Source organism: Melanaphis sacchari, unplaced genomic scaffold (assembly GCF_002803265.2).
Source record: "Melanaphis sacchari strain LSU unplaced genomic scaffold, SCAv2.0 Contig323_pilon_pilon, whole genome shotgun sequence".
NCBI classification, from domain to species: domain Eukaryota; kingdom Metazoa; phylum Arthropoda; class Insecta; order Hemiptera; family Aphididae; genus Melanaphis; species Melanaphis sacchari.
In genome coordinates, this window is record NW_020271194.1 from 276534 (window position 1) to 299098 (window position 22565).

The following is a 22565-nucleotide window of genomic DNA, read 5'->3' on the forward strand; positions in this document are numbered from 1 at the left end:
AAATAAATGGAGAAGCGGGTTTGGGAGTCAGGGAGGCGTTGTTTTTTACACTCTTATATTCAATATGTCCCTAGTTGTTATTATACATGAAATAAATTAAACATGGATGGAAAAACAATAATAGATAGGTAATAAGAATGGGTACTTATATAGTTATATTAATTATATTTGCATATAAAGTAATGAATTTATTTATATATACATATACATATAATACCTATTTAGACACCTGTACGTATTATTGTACCCGCTTTGACAATAGTTTTCTAATTTTATAGTTTTGTACGACTATTTATAATATATAGGTTATTCACGGTTCATCTAATTTGTCGTTTATGAATAAAACGCATGTGGTAGCTTAGGAAGTAGTTAGGTAGGTATAAAAATGTATAAATAAGTACACTTGCAAGTAATTCGCTGAAAAAATTTTATTTTTAAAAGAGAATATATTATAATATTCAAAATGAAGAGAATTATAGAAACGATTTGTTTTGAAATACATTTTATATTTTAAAAATAATAACAATATATAAGTATATAATCATGTATAACCACCTACATATAATGACTATATATGATTAATACCTATAAAACAAATAAAAACGATAATAAAATAATAATAATTCACGATGGCTTCAGGGTTTGTTATATAATCGATTTATTGTTGAATTAATTTAATTATGAGTTTTATAATTTGTTTCTATTAAATAAAAATATAATAAATAAGTGTACTGTGTACTCAAACATAATACATGTTAGTTTTAAATTTTAATGTAACTTATAACCAGTGAAATTGATTTAACTTATATTAATAATGTACTTAATAATGCACTTAAACCGTTGCACGCGTCAAAACAGAAAAATACATTATTAAATGAAACTAATGCAGCTTGTTTTTCATTAAAAATTAACAACATACACAACTGATTTTATAATAATTTTACTTGATTTTTTTAAAATTCTTATCATCCCGAGAAAAAATTGTTTTTATATATCTATGAAGATATATTACTGGCACGTACATTTTTTATAAGACTTATTACAACATTTTGACACGTGATCTGAAAAAGGTTTGCCACTCTTGATTTTAAGTACTGTAATTGCATGATATAATGATGATTTAGTTATTCAATAAATTTGTCAACCAAAATGATACCAGCACTAAAGCATGTACTGTGCGTCTGTATTACATTATAATTTTTCAAAAGGTACAAAAAGTAAATTTTAAAAATAAAAAAAGGATATTATTGTGATGGTAACAATTAACAACTATTTTATAACCCACACTGATATTTTGACAAATATAATATAAGTACACAATGAACGTTAGTATTAAACTTTTAATTTGTAGCACATAAAGTTACGACATAATGCTCAATGTTGTAAGTACATATTTGGTCAATAGCTTAACTTAACTCATTAATTTACTTTTTTTTTCATTTATTTGCCCACTTTTGTACGTATATAATATATTATCTTTGTGTACTCGTATATATAATATATATATATAGCATGTACCATAAGTACAGCCGTCATTAAACTTAATTGGTAAGTTACATTTATTATACGACAATAATATTTAAATAGTAAAAAATATATAATTCGTGTATTATATTATTTTTGCCTTCGGTGATCTAAACTCGATACAACTAAATAATACAGATTTATTTCTGATTGATGTTTTTCACTACCTACGTCGTCATTAATGGTAAAATTAAAATCGATTTTAGCGTTTGATGCATTATAACGCTATATTTTTAATACAATGACGAAAGCGCATCTATACACATCTATGAGCTATGGTGTTTTATTTGCGTAGACCATTAAAATACAAAAATATTAATAAAAACGCACGTTGCATGTAATCAAACTCATATTATTGCAGATGTACATCAAAATTATGTTAGCTATCTCGTAACGCGATTAAATTCCTATACTTCTTGATTTGCTCATATCATTTTTTTATTACAAGAACTTTATAAATCTTAAGTAATCTTGAAGATTATAAAACGACCTATAATTTAAATATTATTATTATTATTATTATTATTATTATTATTATTACTATTATAATGATAAGCATATAAAGAAAAAAACAGATGAGTTTGTTGTTTTTATTTAATTTTTTTTTTTATCGCCAACGATTTCTAAAACGCAAGCAATATACACAAAAACAATTATCATTAAACTAGAGACTGAAGATTGATTAATGTCGACAATAAAATGGGTAGGAATAGCAGGAACTTCGGCTCAAAACACTCGTTAACACTTTCCCTTGCTGATGATAATGATAACGGTGTTAATTATGTATGTCAGTTGTATTTTTAAAAAGCTTTTGTTATTCCATATAATATAGTGCCACCTACACAGCAACAAGTCAAAATTCTTTTACGTTTTATTTTCGTTAATTTATTCTGTAGTAATTTTATTCATAGTGTAGAACATTCCAATTAGAAAACTTATTTTTATGCAATATTTTATTTATGAATTATTTAATATAGTAATTAAACGTGGAGTAAAATTGCACATATTGCAAAAGTCATATTTAGATTTTAGATCAAATATACTATATTTTATATTTTTTTAGATAACCATCTAATATAAAGGTATCTACTTAGCTAATACAATTTAACTACCGATTGCACGATTCATAATACAATAAAAACATGTAGTATTTAAAAATTATTTAATATAAAATTTTTATTTATGTTAATATATTGTATTTCTCTGTAATGTGTTGTTCTACATATCAATAGCATCTAAGTAGGTTCTCGAATAAGACGATATACCTATTAATTATTAAACACATTTTACATTTTAGATTTTTTTTTCATTATCATATCCAGCATTAAGATCTTGTAAAAAAAAAATAGTGCGCTCTAAAGGCCTAAAAACATTATTTTTATTTATCCATTTGACAATAATATACAATATTACAACTGCAATATTCTAAAATGTAACCATATTAATTTGTGTGCACAATTAATGTAAAATTTGTAATTACTTAAATTGGTCAACACCTATTTTATGTTTTCTTATGTATCTACACCTATTTACGCACAAACACACATTTATCAATTGAGTCACACATACATAAAATGTTTAAAATGTTAAATTAAAACTTTCTTTAGCAACATTTTATCATTTTATTATTCTTTAAGTAATTTTTTACACACACACATAATATGTTTCTAATGATTATTATTAAAATAATAATATACCTATCATACATAAAATGTACATATATAGATGTATATTATAGTTAGTAATTTCAACATATTTTAAAACCTACATCAATAAATAAAAATTATCTGAGTAGACATGGTAGTAGCACATTAATTGAGTAATGAAAACTTCATATTGTAATCGTTAGTCGTTACGCATTTATACGTTTTTTCGTAAGAAAATATTATCAGAAAAAAATATAATAAGGTATGTTAATTCATGCATGTTTTCATTGGTTTTACAACCATGTGATTATTTTCCGTATCCAACTTTTTGGATCAAAAAACAATTTTTAACATTGAGGGTGGTTTTTGAAAGTAAAATTATAGATCTATAATTGGTGGTATGTACTTCATGTCAAAAGGAAGAAATTCCCGATACTTTTTTTTTTAAATAATTGAGAATAATCAATAAAAATTACTAAATAATGCGAATATTTATGCAACATCAATTTTCAGCTAGATCGATTTTATTTTATTTTTGTCCTTTAAAATTAAATTTTTGTACCAAAAATATGATATATAAATAATGATATTTTTACCAAAAATTAATGAAATAATTTTCTACACACGATTTAATTTTTGAAATATACTTTACTCTTGTTGGGCTAGTTCTATCAGATATTAGATTAGGTCATATTTCTTGATCAAAAATCTTTAAAATGTAGTAAAATATTTAAATAAAGTCACAATTTATTTTATGAACATTTGAAGTACAAATTATAGACTTCAATTTTCGGCGGAGCCTAGAACAAAAACGCTCCAATACTTGGAGAGTGCCCCTAATTTTTTTTCTTCAAGACATTAATGTACATTCTAATTGTAAATTAAAAACTTTGTAAGTAGAATCAAATTGTATAAGCACATTTCTAAACATATATTTTTGAAGTTAAAAATAAAATGATATAAACACAGTTCTGCATTAAAAAAAAGAAAACACAATATCCAAAATTTAAAAAAAAACTTGTTTTAATGAACAAAAGTATGTGTACTGCACATAATTTTTAATTTTATAAATGTAATTAAGTAATATAATTTTAATTAAAGAATTATAAATTAATTCTCTTATTTCTCATACTTTTCTTATACTATTTTGAATTCATCAATGACCATGTCAATATTAATACTAGATATTAGTTTTGATTCAGTATACATTAATAATTAACTATAAATTAAGTCGGTCTTGATGTAAACTACTCCTAAATTTATTTTTACTATTGTTAGTTTAGAAAATACCCATTCACAGGAACAACTTGTAACTGGTATTATACCATTAATCCAATGATTTTCTATAATTATTTACTTTCATATAATTTAGCCACGAATGTATTCATTGTTAGTATTAGCATAAATTAATCATACTAAAGTATATTAATATACTGTAGTATATTTAATCTATAGTATTAAGTACCTAATTGAAATTTTATTATGCCCCTAAAAAGATTTCGGTCGAGCCGGGGTTTACCCTGTGCGCACGCCTATGACTACTATAACAAAATGACGTGATGTAAAATATTCGTCATTGCTGTCGACGATTGTGCTGACCGAGAACGTCGAAAAACTAACCACATGGCACATAGTACCAGTGTCGCATGGGCTTGTTCGTCAATCGTCAGTGGCTATACCGGACGTCGACGCGTGTTGTGACAACGGCAGCAGTAAGTCACGGCCAATAGTTCGGCGGCTATCACAATCCCAATTCCCAACATACTGTTGCTAATCTGTGATCATATATTATTCTGATCGTTGGCATTGAATATTTTTCACTATGTTTTTAAGACGTTTACCACGACTCGCGAGTACATTCCATGATAGACTAAGTGAAATTTTCAGCAACTTTTGGCATTCATATTAAGGCAAATATTCAAATTTCAAATATTATAAAATTAAAAATGTAAATTAAAAAACTGAAAGTCGCTCTTTGTGTTGTGTGTCATTGAGTTTAAACAGGTAAATGATGTGGATTAATTGTACATGATGAAAAACGATTTGAGTGGAAATAGTTTATATTTCTATGAATAATACGGTTGAACCAATTCTTGGCTCTTGCCAAAAATAAATCGCATGTATAATATTGCATAGTAATTGATGATTGTTATAATATTACTTCATATAAATAGCATATAAGTATTAATGTATTACTAATTATTATAAACTAATTACTTATTAGTAGGTATTGGTCAATACTGACGCACAGTAGAACGGTGTGAATAGAACAATAGGTCCAAGGCATATATACGAGTATCATAAATATACTTTTAATATTTTTAAATTCCCGTTGAGTTTATTAAATAATAAGTATGTATAGGTAGTGGCAAAGAGATTCAAGTCTATATTATTAATATATTTTGAAATGTAACAAAATAATGTATAAGCATTTTTGATAACTTTATGTTTTATACGACCCACTTATGTGAAACTTTGTATTGAATTTTAAAATTTTTTTACCGAGCACACAATTTATTATCAAAATTTAAAAAAAAAAAAATCGATAATGTTAAATGTCTTTATGCCTATAAACTATAAATACTTTAAAATTAGTCTAAAAGCGTTGAAGACCTCTTTGGAATATTTTGTATATAATATACTTATATGCAGACTGGTTAGCCTGATAAAACTTATATGATGACTTTATATTATATTTAGGTGTACATCCATATTATCTATGTATTTATGTATTTCGAATTTAAAACAAAACCAGTTTTCAATAAAAAAGATATTGTTTTTTTTTTTAGTATAACCCTAAAAAGAATAACCATAGAATAGATATCTACTTAAAATTTTCTGCAAATAATTATAACAGCATTTTATATGCATGATAAAATTTTCAAACCTTTTTTAATTATTTTTAAATAAAAAAAAAATTTGGTTTTTTTTTTTTAATTTTTCAAATACTATCAATAAGTAGTTATTACCTGGTAAAAAGCTTTAAAAAATTAATACAAGATACATTACAAATTTACCTTTTTAAGATAAAAAAAAATTTACTGAAAAATAATATTAATTTTATGAGTGCTTGAAGTTCAAAATTGTACAACATTGGATATTCACTAATAAATAATTATATTACTCCTAAAAAATTTTTTAATATTTTATTATAATTTAAAAAAAAATGCTTAATACTTGAAATTTTTACAAAATGTTCATGTTATTATAACATAATAAAAATCTTGTATTAGTTTTTATTTCAATAATTGTTAATACATTTATTTGATTAATTAAGAAGGTTGAAAATTCAATACAAGGCTTCTTAATAAATTTTTTATAAATATTTAAAAATATTAAAGATACGTAGGTTTTACTTTCTTCATTAGTATTTGAAGTTCAAATTCTGACAAAATTATAAAAAATTGGTTATATTTTTGTTATTAAAGAACCTAACTATAAGAATTGAGAATTTAACACAAGAATTTTCATAGGTAGTTTACATCGTGACCAAAAAATCTAAAAAATATCTAAACTTTATTTTCTTAATTTTCTTCTTAGACAATAAATTGAAGTTAAAATTCCATACTAAACGAAAAATAATGAGTCATCTTATTATTTTGTAATTAAAAAATATATTTTGTTGGTACTTAAAACTTAACGAAGATTATTATGTTTTATACACACACACACACATTTTAAAATAAAATGTATTCAATTTTTGGAAAAAATAAATGCAGACTGCTTCGCTTAGAAATTAGAATCATTTTTTGTATACAATGATTTTATATATAACAGTTATTGCCTATTGGTAATGAGATTGACATTACCATTCAGTATAATATAGAACAAATTTCCAAATAGTCTTTCATTTTAAAATATAAATTTTTTTGTTTATCATTTACTAAGCGTATTACATACATCGTATGTAATTTTATAAAATTTTGCTTTGATTTGATTCCATGGAATAAAGATTAGGTAGATTCAACCATAAAGCTTAGAAATGACTAAATCCATTATAGTTTCGTATTGTTACACAATACGATTTCTCAAGGTTTTTATATGCTTAGCGAAACAATGTGTCATAACTTTTGGAATAATTAAAGTGCTATTTAATCTTCTGCAGCACTAGATCTAGGGGAGGGAAATTCGGGGCACATACCCCTAACGCTGGTCGTAAAAAGGCGCAAATTTCTATAATAGTAAGTAAGTAAAAAAAAAAAAAGGTTATTGATATAAAAAAGCGCTAATTTCATGTTTTGCTCCGGGTTAAAAAAATGTTAGATTCGACACTGATCTTCTGTAATGATTACTTATATATTATATCATGATTTTTAAAATGCATTTCATTATTTTTTTAGTTATTTTGACTCTTTAAACGCTATTTCTATACATTTGAAACTTTCTACTTTTTTTTCAATTTATTTATAATATTATTAAAGTTAGTGAGTAAAAATTCTTGTATATTAAACACAAGAGTCCTCAATCATACATTTTTACCACAGTTAAAAATATCAGAATTATATGGTTAATTTTTTTTATAAACGTTTTAAGTTTAAAATTTAAAAAATATATGCAAATTATTTTAAAGTTGAAAATTTATGAAGTATTTGATTTTAACAGATTTTGTGTAATCAAATAATATAATATAAGGTTAATTTAGTTAATATTAATAATGACAAATCAGATCAAACAAAAATATAAAAGTATGATTTGTCATATATTTAAAAATGTGTAATGGACGCTTGATCTATCGTCAGTTAATATAAATGACTTAATAAATATATTAAAATATCTATAGAAATATAGGATGACAAACGTCCCCCACTCACATCGTTTTAACTACCTATGTAATTGATTGAATAATTTGAATTCAAATTTAACACATCCATTTCAGTGACCTACACCTATCTGATGTTCGAGAGTAAGAATTTTTTGTAAACACTTAACACGATGATACTTGCTATGCTGTCTAAACAGAAAATAGTCTTTATTAGTTTTTTTATTATTTGTTGCCCCTTTAAAAAACAGATAAGATAAAAAAAAAATACTGCTGAAAAACTCAGATTCACTTAAGATGAAAAAAATAAATGAAAACACAATATTATTAAACCGATGTACATTCCACATTCCACTCTTTCCGTTTAAAATCTAAAATATGCAAAAAGAATAATAAGTTATGTATATCTTTTTGTATTTTTTTAAGCTAGGGTTTTTTCATACTTTTTACATCTTTATTTTAATTTTTTCAAAACAGTCATTATAATAACTAAAATTAATTTAAACAGTAAGCATTATTTATTTTTAAATATCCTGTACATACAATATACATACCTCCTATTAGTATTCATAGTTACAAATAAATAAAAACACAAACAAATATGGTTGTATTCATGCATAATACTATTTTAGTATTATTGATTCGATGGTATTTATAAAATCTAATCTGGCGTGAACTCAAAACGAGAGTCACAATCGTGAAAGTGTGATACGCGATTTATGCGATGTATAATTATATACTTATATATATGTGTAAACAATGTAACATAAAACACGTGAAACTGAGGAAGGAAACCAATCTAATGTTGCGTTTCATTAAAATTTAAAATATTTATATACATATCGATCAAAAAATAATTGAACTATAATTGTGTAATATGTGACTTGTATAAATGTATAATATATAATACGAGGTACGTACATTTTATTGTACATTTTAAGTGTTTATCTGTGTGTATAATTTTATTCATATACTATAATTTAACTTTACCGCAATAATACATTTATTAAATAGGTGGGTACCTATATTATACATACACTTTATTAAAACGTTAGCCGCAAACGACCGAGACTACGGTCAGATAGCGTTATATATTAGTATATTACTGTACATTGTATCTTTAGCAATCTAATGCATAACAATATTATATTATAAATACATCGAATCACTGGAGAATATAATACCGTAGGTGTATATTGTATATAGCCCAACCAGTCCATGCTCGTTATTGAATCGAGTGTAGAGAAAAGTGTTACCTATATAAATTATTTTATAAAAATAAATAGGTAATATTGCTGTTTGTAAGTCGTATACAAACATGAATTTAAATAATTTATACATTTTACGAAATATCAAAGAGAGTGTGCAAAGATAGTGTTTGAAAAAATACTGTTTACTAATACTGTTAAATGATATTTATTTAGTGATTTAATTCTAAAAATTTCGTGCTATATAAATTATTGTGTTGACATTTCTAGTAATGATTTTGTTATAATCAATTCTGGACTTAAAATTGTGTATGATAATAACGAAACACATTTTGTAATACGAAAAGAAGAGCGTGTAAATCAAAGTGTGTAGGTATTAGATTATTGTCTGTAATTAGTTAATAATTTTCGTTTATAATATTTTATTCTGGTCCAAAACCTATACAATTCAAATAAAATGTTATAAATATTTAAAAATTAGTATTACAACGTATTATATACATCATAACTATGATCCCATTCCCCTTAATAATTCAGACTTATGTTAACATTGGTCCGCGCTGAAAATGATTTCTGTGTATTGGATTTTAAGAGGTTTACAACTGCTTCATGCATCTTGATTACCTGTAACTAACACTTATAGTGTAGGTAATTAACGAAAATCGTCCAGTTTTCCCTATTAATAAAAAACGCCAATAGTCTCAGATTTATGTATAAAAAAAAGTCCTAAATAACGTCATGCGCGCGTCATACGTACCTAAGAGCCTAATAGTTATTTTAAAATGAATATTAATTGCTTTTTTATTTATAAAACCGTTGTTTTTTATCACAGGAAAAGATCGTGGCCGGTTGAGGTCATGACGACGCAATGCGGTCCACTGACGGTCTGCTGGCACTGCTATGGGTCATAATCGCCATAGCTGTGACTGCGAGGACGCCGTATGTCACGGCGGCTACGTGCCCACAGCCAAATGATGCAGTCCGGCGATGTAAGTGTTCCAGCCGAGACAATGAAATCCAGATATGGTGAGTGTCCGCACCTATGTATAAGTTCTGATCTGTAGTCAAAACCATATACAAAGTCCAAGATATAGCTATTGCACGTGTATAAGTGTATAAGTAAACGATTGACGTACCTATATGGGTATATGATATGCACCTACTAGTTACCTACTGGTTAATAGCTAGATAGGTACGTAATAGTAGACGCGCTCTAGCGCACTGGCACAAAGCGAAGTCAACAAAAAGTTCATTTTTTAAGGGGTTTAAAATAGGCAACATGTAGAGTGTAAAGTAATAATGGTCATAAATCACGATTATGTGCACACCACCGTCGCGATGAGTTAGAACTCAAACGTAATAATATGTACGCGTGTCGGGTATATATTATGCAAATATTATAATTTATAATACACTATATGTCTGTATCACATTGTCATGCACAAGAATATTTTTTTTTTAAATAAACGCGGACGCCACAAAGTTTAAAATTTTCTATATTATAGATTTTAGCCTTATGAGTAAGGACTATAGGCGTACCTACATAGATTATAAAAAGGTGCTTAAGTACCGTATTTAGTATAAGTACATATTTTATAGATGTAGGAACACGTCAAATGTCGATATGATTTTATATTTTGTGTGGTCATATGCGGTATCAACAAAACTAATCTTTACTATATAATATTTGTAAGTGCCGTTGTCGTGATTTTTAGAAACTTTTTTTAAACATTAATAACTAAATTTAAGTATTAAGTAGGTTATATGGGTATATATTTTTTTTTGCTTGTGATTGTTTGGACATGCCATTATTTTATTACACAATAGGTAAACGTAATATGATACATTTTATCGTCCACCAGTAAGAATATGTTTTTTACGATTATGTTTCAAATAATACGGTGTACTATAATATATTCATAAATAAATCGAGTCTTTTCAAATGTTTAAATTAAATTTTAATTTATACTTGAATCTACATAGAGTTTTTGAGGATGTCAATTTAATAAATATCTATTTTAGTTCATAAGTGGGTATTACGTATTATTATTATTAAATATTAACAATAATGATTAAAATATATTTACCATTTAATAATATTAATGGAATTATAATATTAAAAATGGTATAAACGAGATTCAAAATTTTTATAAGCTATACAATAACTTGAATTACATAATTTGATACATATCTAAATAATTATTTAATATTTTTACACTTTTATTTATAAATTGTGACTAATAGTTAATAGTTATTATTATAATGTTTAGATTTTTCTTTAGCTAAATGTACTTTCTTTAATCTTTTTTGTAAATGTTAAATAATAGAGAGAAATATACTTATATTTCTCCTATCTAGAAGAATCGGCATTGAGTGTCATTTTTAAATTTAGTATGGATTTTTAAGATAAGAATATTCACAATAAAATTAATCATTGCTCATCATTTTATAGTTTAAAAATTACCCGTATTATGAAATCTAATCTAATGCAACATAAATAATAATATTTTCTTGTGTTATTATATAATTTGATGCCTAAATTATGTGGTTATTAAAATAATAATTAAAGTGAAAGGAATCTTAATTTATCAAAAGAAATGTATTAAGTGTGCACAATGCTTTTATAAAATTTTCTCTCTTTTGTTATAACATAACGTAACTTCTATTTAAATTATAGTTTATCTACATGGTATTATTAACATTTTAATAACCATAATCATTTTTCAAAGCATTTTTTTTATTTATTAATAATTTGTATGATACTTTTATAATTTCAGGTGTAGTCATGGAGATTCGAAGACCATATTTGATGAGTTGAAGCATTTAGCCTCATCCGTAACAGATCCAATTGACGAACTAATATTGGAAAATAATGCCATTTCGTCAATGCCTGCCAACGCTTTTTCAACTTTAAAAATTATACGATTAATGTTACGTGAAAATGGAATTCAAAAAGTTGCTTCCAACTGGTTATCTGATCAAGAAACAAGCATACTAGAATTGTTTATAGTAGAAGCAGAACTTAGAAGTTTTCCAGAGGAAAGTTTAATGGTGTTACCTAGACTAGAAGCTTTATCATTAATCGCAGGATCATTAACTCGACTACCAATAATATCTGGCTTAGCTAGATTGAGGTATGTTCAAATCGAAGCATCTTCATTAATAAATATGGGAACAGGCAATTTCTTGGGATTGCCATTTTTAGAACAGTTGCATATCACTGGTTCTCCAAAAATGCAAAAATTGGATGTAGGCAGTGTACAGGATTTGCCTCGACTATTTTTGTTAAATTTCACGGATTGTGGAATCACGTGGATGCACCCTAGAGCTTTTGCTCGCTTGCCATCACTTCTTGAACTATCATTAGTCGGAAATAAGTTAGCTGATGCGTCTAATATTGGAGGAGCAATCAGAGATTTGACAGCTTTGACTACAATTAGACTGGATAGAAATGAATTAGAATTCATTAATGAAGCTACATTCGTAGATATACCGTCGTTACGTTACGTTTACCTGTCCAACAACAAGATAAGTGATATACGTAGGGGCGCGTTTCATCGGATGCCCAATCTTAAGTCAATCGATATGAGCAAAAATCAAGTGCGTCATATTCACCCGGAATCATTCACGCCCATCCGTGATAACAATCTAGAAGAATTATGGTTATCTGAAAATTCCATAGACAATGCGATGACAATAAGATTAATTTTAGACATGTTTCCTAAACTTCGTTTTCTGGATGTCAGCAGGAATCAGTTACAGGACATTGTTTACGGATCAGTACAGGGGCATTCGAGACTGGAAATGTTGTACTTAGAACACAATAAACTACAAAGGGTTGGCAGGGAAACGTTCACTGCTATGCCAATGTTAAGGGAATTGAGATTGGCCAATAATTCGTTGTCCAATTACCTAGCAATTCCTCTATGGAACTTACCTATGTTAAAAGGTCTTGACATATCGTTTAATAAATTTGACAAACTAGAACGACGCATGCTAGCTACATTACCATCATTAAGGCGATTTGATATTAGTCACAATGCTGTTTCATCACTAGACCCAACCACATTTATCGACACTCCGAATTTAGAACACATCAACATATCTCGTAACAACATAGATTCTATAAACTCTTTAACATTATCCCATTTATACCATTTATACGAATTTGATGCAAGTTTCAATAGACTTAATCAAGTATGTATTTTGTTTTAATTATATTAATAAGTTTAGAAAATAAAAATGTAATAATTACATAAACTTAGTTTTTTTTTTGAACAAACTAAAACTATTTAGTTAGTTTTTCTGTTAACCATTTTTAGTAGTGATTTATTTTATAGTTACACTCAAGTTTAAAGCATTATTTCTCTCAATATATTTGAGTCTTAAACTTATATGTCATGTTGTTTAATTACATCTTTTTGAATCTGAGCAGTGAGAACTATATTCATACATTTATCTTTCAGAAAAAGTTATATCTATTATATCTATAAAATACTTTTTTTAAATTAATGGAAATATTAAATCTTGTGCATATCATTTTCACAGTTGTACTATTAAATATTTTTAAATACTTATTACAATGAATAAACTTAAAATAAAATATAAATATAATTCACAGTTTGTTGGTGGTATGCCAAGGGCCATTGAATACTTATATTTATCTCATAACAAAATAATGAGCTTGCCAAGTGATAGTTCAACAGATTTACATCTACCAGCCTTGAAACTTCTTGATGTTTCAGGTAATGTAATAACCCATTTTATTAGAATATGAGTTTTATTTTATTATTGTTTTTGATATTAAAAATATTATTATATTTTATATTTTAAATGTTTAATTATAAATTGAATATATTTGTTTAGATAATAATATTCATAGAGTACCAGCTAATTCATTGACTGCTTTAAATTTACTGCGTTGGCTTTACTTGGGCGGGAATTCGATGCAACAACTGGATAATGGAGCATTTAGTGGATTAAACCAATTAGAAATACTGACATTAAACGATAATAAATTATTAAGTATACATTCGAACACTTTTAAGGAGTTACCACTTCTTGTGAGTAAAAATTAATAAAAGTAAAATTATGAAGTGTCTAATATATATTATTTTTTTAGAACGAATTAAATTTAAAAGGTAACAGATTAGAGATTTTAGAACCTTCTTTGTTGTCTAATAATGCAAAATTGAAAAAACTCGATATAAGTCATAATAGACTAACTGAAATTCATGAATCATACTTTTCTGTAAATAAGTAAGTTTTTTAATTAGATAATTTTATAAATGTATATTAATTTATACATTTATCTAGGGAACTTGAAGAACTATCTATTTCTCATAATTCATTATCGGATTTTCCATCATCGTTAGCAGCGAATCCAAATCTAAAAATTCTAGATTTAAGAAATAACGAAATTAAACATATGAAAAGTGGAATGGTCTCGTCAATGCCATACTTAAAAGAGTTGTACTTGTCAGAAAACAACTTGAACATTTTAAATGAAGGGGCCTTCCAAAAGCTACCAAATTTAACTATTTTAGAAATGGAAGGAAATAATCTAAACACATTACCTTCGTATGGCATACAAAACTTGCCAAATCTTATGGTTGTAAAAATGGCTAGAAATAAATTGGTGTCCTTACCAAGTGCAGCTATGGTGAATCTACCAATGTTACAAATTGTCGAATTGCAACAAAATCAACTCAATGAGATAGCAAGTGATGCATTTGTTGGTATACCAAATTTAATTATGATGAACTTAAGTCACAATTATTTGAATGGCATGGAGAAATCCGGTTTAAATAATTTAAGAAATTTAGAAGTACTTGATTTAAGCCATAACAAATTAAAACAAATAACTACTAGAAGCATACAAAATATGCACTCATTAATCATGTTAAAAGTAAGATATATAACATAAATTTTACTACGATTACTGTAGTAAAATATGTTCATAAAATAGTATATAAAATCTTGTATTGTTGTAGCTTGATAACAACAGATTGTGTAACATTATTGGAAGCCCATTTGAAGGAATGAGCCGTTTAAGAGTATTAAGCTTACGGGACAATAAAATGACTTCACTTTCTGAGTCTACGTTTAACAGCATCAAACCCACAATATCCCGTTTGGATGTCGATGGTACATTATATTATTTATACATATATCTAATTTATTTTACTGCAGATATATTATTATTTGTATAATTGTTTTTTATTATATTTTCCATAAATAACAACAATATAACTTAAGTGTTTGAATTATAATAATATGAAAAAATAATTTTTATATTTATTTTTTTATTTAGAAAAAGATATTTACAATCTGTGTTTACATCACAATAAGCTAAATGAATATAATATTATATTGTTTGATTATTCAATATTAGGTAATCCAGTACACTGTGCTTGTAACATGAAGTGGTTGCAATCATGGTTAAGAACGACTGCTGACAGTTTTGGCCCTAGGTGTGTCGATGGTACTTTACTTAGAGAAATGCCTTTTACATCGAAACACTGCGACGAAAAAGAATTAAACAGTTTAGAGGAAAATATTCCGGGCTGTGAAATTGAATCTGCATCTGCTGTTAATGGTGAGAGTTGTGTACAAAACATGTCATGTATAACAAATTTACAAACATAGGTTATAACTGAAATTTAAAAAATTGTTTAGCAAATACAGGGACTTCTAATAAAGTAACAACGTGGACAAACAGCGAAGAATCGGAGAAAAATAAACCACTGCCAGAAGAAACTGATTATTTTTATGATGACGTTGTCGATCTAAATGACAAAGATGAACACCAAAGAGATGTTTCAACCGAGAAAACATTGTCAACAATATCTCCTGCAATTTTATCACACTATGTACCCGGTGATACACCAACATTATATGCTAGTTCTCGGCCAAATAGCTCTTCTTCTTACACCGATGACCACTCAGTGCAAAGCAACGCCGGTGGTACTGCGTACACATTTTTCGGCGTACCAATACCGCCGCTAAACTTGAACAATATATGGGGTCAAGCAAAAGGTACAGGTAAAAGACTCAAAGATGGCAGGCGAAATCCATTGCCAAAAAGGACGTCATCAACAGTAGACCAAGATGGTTTTACGCCTATGTTACCGGGCACTGGAGGTTTTCGGCCAACGATGACTACTCCAGATAATTCTTTCTTCGGGGAAGACACAGAGAGCGATGATGATGAAGATAACATTTACAGAAATAACAGTTTATCCAATAAAATTACGGGTTCCGGCAGTCCCCCGCGGTATCAACTCAGCAGCACTACTGAATCACCGTTCCGTTATGATAGATTCTCCAGCAGTGACTTAAGTTTTTCAAAGTTCGTTAACATCACAACTCGTGATTCCTTATACGAGTCGGCCACTATAAATTCAATTATTAGACCAACCGTTAAACCTAGTTTAACCAACAACCAGCAACAAACGTTGGCGACCGCTACCACTTTACAAAGCAATGATTCGGTTAACCAATCTGAAATTTCACTAGTTCAATCCTCAACAGGTAACAACATGACGTCCAAGTTTCAATATATTTTTAACATGTAGTCTATAAACCCATGATATGCCCATTGATCATATGATCTAGAAGGAGATTAGATAATTTTATATTGAATCAAGAAATGTTATGTTTATTCCAAACAAAAATAGATGTATTTTACTTTTGTGTATATTTGTACCTATATTAACGGTCAAGTAAAAAAGTGACTGAAGTGAAAAACTTAATAAGAAATTCCTGATCCGTTCGATAAGTGCCATATTAAAACTATTAGCAATTTTCAAATACATTCAGTGATAGCTTACAATACCCAATTCGTTAAGAAAAGTAAAAAATGTATATAATTTATAGGTATCGTAATATGTACAAATATAAATCAAAATTAATACAATAATTGATTAAATATTTTTACTAACTGTATAGTATTTACTTAAATATACTACAAAAACACAATTTAAAATTGAAATGCCTACTTGTATATCTATACAACTTTTTCAGCTCTCTTATATTTATACCGAAAGTTATTATATTAATTCCAAAGTTTGAATTTGAATTTATAAGCATTTAAAAACAGATCAATTTACAATTATTTCCACGAATAATTACGATATTTATTTAAATTTAAATTTAAAAATTGTAGCTTTAGTTTTACACGTACTTAATCATATATCATATTCATATAAAATATTATGAAATACCACATTTTTGACCTACAAAATTGTACTTAACATCAAAACTATCGAAATAACCTATCAATAAATTCATTTTAGAATCTTGGGCACGCCACTAACATATCAAAACGTTTTTACTAATATTGAATAAATTATATGCACTATGGAGTAGTTTTCAACTATATAGCATATTAACGAAAGTCTTATAAGCAATCAACTTTGCCATTGTCAAAAGCATTTCTGTGAAGAGATCTTGACACAAATATATTTAAACATGGTTTTTCGACTGTAATCTTTGAAAATTCAAGTTTAAAAGCATACTTTCACATATCTAGAACAGCAATAAGTAACTTTTAGGACTTTTATTTTTTGGATATTATTCTCCGATTATCACCCCCTTCTTTAAAAGGTCGTCTCAACAGGTTAAGTTAGGCGCACCCTTGTGATAATTGTTTTTTAATGTACCTACACCCGTAAAGTTGTGTGTTCGCAGTGGGACCCACGACGAGGAGCTCGACGACCGAACAACAACGTCAGTTCGCAGTCGTCACGCAGACGGCCACCACAGCAGCGTCGACGATGGCGCCCGGATCGACTACAACATTCACCGAAGCGGTCAACGTGTCCACGCCGTCGTCTTTGACCGGTTTCTTGGCACCTGGCGGACAGCTACCAGTGTTCAACGATGGAACCGGTGGTCAAATGCCGTCGGTTCACAAGGACGGAACCAATGGTCAGCTGCCGTCATCTCACAAAGACGTCGGAAGCGTAGTGGTGACCGGAAAACCGTCCATCGTGAAAGTGACGCTGAGTCCGCCGGGTCAACAGAGCCAACAACAGCAACCACAGCAACCGCAGCAACAACCACAGCATCAAAGGCCACAGGCGGCGGTAGAAGACGCGAAGTACTCGAAGAGCGCCGGCAGTAATCATCAGCAAGCATATCAACTTCCGCTGCCCACCAGGTCGGCGGACACGTTCCAGTCGACGCCGTTCAAGACGAGTTCGGCAAGCGACTGGTACTACGCCAACTACAATAAGACCAACGTGGAACCGTTCGTCAGCAAGACGTCGTCCGCTGCGTCCCGCACCGGCCACCCGCCCACCATTTCGGCCACGACGGCGATTGCAGCGGCCGCCTTAACGGCCGTTTCCAGTTTCGGACGATCGCCTACCGCCGTCGTATTACCATACTGTACTTTAACCTTTGTTCTATATTATTATCATTATTATCATAGTTATTTTTATTAATTAAATCGTTCGCGGATTACAAAATCTACCTTCCTCTGGAACGTATTTAGGAGCGAGGCTTGGGCCCCGGTTGGTAATATTTTAGGGGCGGGAAATTTAGGAAATATAAAAAGTATTAGTTTTAAGTTATTCTTAAAAGAGGACGCTTAAGAAACAGTGCTCCCGGACACTAAAAATGTAAATACGTCTCTGACCTTCCTCTAAACAGAATTTTACTTATAGGATATTATAACGATATTGTGTAGATTTATATTACGAATTTTAATGTATGAGGGTAAATCTTTGAACTCCATACATAGCTACATACTGTATAGCGTATAAACTATACAATGAGTAATGACTATGTTATTCGATTCGAATTCGTCCGTACTCTTGTAATCATTGGCTGAGGGATCTGCGGCCTATTCCTCGAATTTTCTGAAAATTTAACGGTGCCTCCGTCAGTATTGTTTAAGCGTTAAAGTACATAGGATAAAACTATCGTGTACTAAAACTGTTAATTGTGCGAGGGATGCTGTGAAAGTCAAAAAGGTCATTTACCACGTGTCATTAGGTGAATCCTATAGGTAATTAAGCCTTACCTTTATTATAAACTATCCGCTTCCGAAACAAAATCCTATCCACGCCACTTCTTATAGTATATCATATTTCAACTGTTTAATAAAATGTATCTATTAAATGATTATGACTAGGGCTCAGAAGTTGTAGGAGTTGCATATTGTTCTATCTGCTATCAATTTACACCAGGCTAAGCTAGAAATCCTTACTTATGCGAAGGTCAGAAGGTATGTTTAAACATTAAAAGTTTAAAATACATATTTTGCATATTTCATACATTTTAGGGAAGAAGTGCATATTTCGTAATATGTATATTAAGCATATTTAATATTTTTTTTAAATTTATTTCTTTTTCTTAACCAATATATTTAAAATAATATTGAATACAAAACTCAACAATATTATTGGCAGGTAGTTTGTTATTGTTGCAGACGAATATAAATTTGACGACAACATTATGTACCTATATTTAATCTATATCACAAAATAAATTAAAATATTGCCTTATCGTTGATAAGTTATAAACTTAACTTTTAGCGAATCTATGCATTTTTCAATCGTTACTAAATTTGTTGCACATGTTTGAAATGTTACAGTATTTTTTAAAAATATTTTTACAGTTTAAAATGATGTTAAAATGTCAACCTGTTTTCCGTCATATATTTATTAAATGTAAATTAATTTTTCCATGTTTTAAATTTGTTTTTGCGCATACAAATATTTGCATCTATATTTTGCCTATTTTAATTCTTATAACTTTCAAGCCATAATCATGACTAATGGTTGTAGTAGATATATTATGCCCATATAAAGCTGTATCGCTACATCTAAATATGTTGTATAATTCTTATATAATAACTGTTCAATTTTATTTCACGTTCGTATTTTCGTATTTTATTTATTTAAATTTTAACAAATAGAAAATGGATTGATTATTTTGTCGTTTTCGGTAACAAATCCTATTCCTATCAATATACATACGTTAATTTAAGAATAGATGTGTAAAGGCAATAATTTTAATTCTAAACACGATAAAATATTGTTATTAACGATTTTTGGAGCATATATTACATATTATAAGCATATTTTATATGCGTATATTTTTATACACATCAAAATATATAATAATTGTTTTTAAAATATATATTTAATTTTATAATATTTTATATAATTAAAATGTTTTATTTAACAGCGCCTATATCAGGTATGACCTCTATATTATGAATTGTAACTTATGTAATAATGTAATGTATACCGATCTATTAGTGTACATGTAATGTAGTATATTATGCACCATTGTATCATATTATATTTGATGGTTGACAATACTTAATTCATATTTTACTCTTAGTTATTTCAAAATTAATGAAGTATGTAGTATAAATAAATAACTAGCTAATTCTATTTCATTTTTTATTTCTAACTATTTGTGTTTGATTTTTGATTATGTGTTACACTTCTTGCTCTAATTGTAATATGTATTGATTGATTTTTTTTAATAAAATACATTCTACAAACATTTATATTTAATAAAACCAATACAAAAATTAAAATTTTTTTTTTAAATTTTATTTCATTGAACATATCAAATGTCTATAAATTACTTTGTTAAAACATTAAATAGCCAATAGGTAATAATTATTATTGCACTTTGACATTGAGACGAATTTTCACTCTGTTATGCAATTAATCGGTAAACTTACAGTTGCTTGGATAACTTATAGTCTGAATATTTCTGAAAGCTCCATTCTTTATAGGTAATCAAAATATGGGCAAACTTGACGAGGTTTTTTACCAACTAGATATGCAGTGAAAAGATAAATATGATTGCATACACTCCGTACAACAATACATTCCTCGTTTTTAGTTGATTGATTGGCTTGACATTAAATACATAATTCCATAGTGTGATTGTGACAAATGGCACAATTGTCTACAACTACGTCAGAACACTATAACGTGACAGCACTCCATTTCGTTACATCCATAGGTATCTGACTTTTTTTTCACAGGTACTGATGCTTGATGATGAAACAGAAGCTTCAATAGCTTCTTTTTAACTTCCATATTTTTTTAAATATTAGCATGTTTTAATATTTCTTAAGAATACAATTCACAAATCCGATTAGGTTATAACTTATAAGTGACTTTGAATCATACAGTCGTAACAAAATATAACAGTGAACAATTATGTAATTTATTAAGTGTACATTTCGATTCGTAAAATTGTGGCTGAGTGACATGAGGAGGCTCCTAAGGTCTTAACGGCTATGGTACATCTACCATTGCTGCTCTCTGGACTCCCTTATAAATGAAGTCATTTCCTTGCTATGAATAACCAATGCACTATGTAGATATCCTTGGAATGTGTGGAAATTTGTTGTAATAAAAGAGCGACCTTGATGATGCATTTAAACCTTAATTGCTGACACGTGCAATGAGTAAATTATTATAATATACTTTGATATTTTGTAACCTACGACATTGCAATATTTTATTTTTTTCTGCTTGATGTTTCAAACAAAAATGATTTCTTATAAAATGGACGAACTTATGATTATAAATTCATTAAATGTCTTTTTTAATGAAAATATTGATGACAGTGATACTGATCCATTATTCGGAATTGAAAATAAAATTAATAGTAAATTTCAAGATTCATCTAAAAACAAGAGTTACCTTTATTTTATTTCAAATTTAAATTCTTGATTATTTTAAATAACTCTAAATACTTGTAATTCAAATAAACATAATTATTAGATTTAATAGTAATTCATAATATTTCAAAATGATGATAAGATAGTATTTGTGAAAAAACATCTTATGCATTTTTATATTATAAGTTATATTATTTCATTTTTTTTTTTTTTTTTTTTTTTTTTTTTTTTTAATTTTTGATTTCATTCATTGAATTAAAAATAAATTGATTTAAAAATATTAATTTTATCAATCTATTATTTATTCTGCTATAAATTACAACAGTTTAATGAATATAAAATTTTACCATAACTAAACAATAAATCATTAGTATTTATCATAATATAACTTAATATAAAAATTGCTTTAAATATTTCTTGCAAATGAAAATTTATTGAAAAATTTAAATGATAATAGTAATTACAACCAATTTTATAAATTCTAACTTGCTCACATCTTTTAGTGAACTATAGTCTAACTAAATGTTATATAAAGTATTTATCACTTATAGTAAAGTTAAGGTTTATCAACTAAAGGATACAATGTATTAATGATATAGAATAATACACAATTTATTTCATTTATACTATTTTAATATTTTATATCACTATAAACAAATTTACATTAGTTTGTTATAGTGCAATAGATTGAGACACAGCAAATGCAAGTTACATAAATGAAAAAATAAACAAAACAAAAATTCAAAATGTCTTTAACATCTAAA

General features: G+C 27.6%; 1 protein-coding gene across 3 annotated transcripts in view; it reads left to right on the forward strand.

Moving 5' to 3' along the window:
- The window catches only part of LOC112596491 (protein artichoke-like), a 29825-nt gene extending 10388 nt beyond the window's left edge, over positions 1-19437 (forward strand). Inside the window, exons 2-11 of one of the 3 annotated variants that reach the window (XM_025342199.1) lie at positions 9970-10163; positions 11915-13334; positions 13759-13882; positions 14004-14200; positions 14260-14396; positions 14454-15045; positions 15131-15284; positions 15532-15735; positions 15816-16670; positions 17829-18586. In XM_025342199.1, coding sequence (XP_025197984.1) covers positions 10006-10163; positions 11915-13334; positions 13759-13882; positions 14004-14200; positions 14260-14396; positions 14454-15045; positions 15131-15284; positions 15532-15735; positions 15816-16670; positions 17829-18586 — 4599 coding nt within the window. In that variant the 5' untranslated portion in view covers positions 9970-10005. Of the gene's footprint in view, positions 1-9969; positions 10164-11914; positions 13335-13758; positions 13883-14003; positions 14201-14259; positions 14397-14453; positions 15046-15130; positions 15285-15531; positions 15736-15815; positions 16671-17814 lie in introns of those variants that run through there. The other 2 variants (XM_025342201.1, XM_025342200.1) reach the window with 2 other exon arrangements.
- Positions 19438-22565: the final 3128 nt, after the last annotated feature.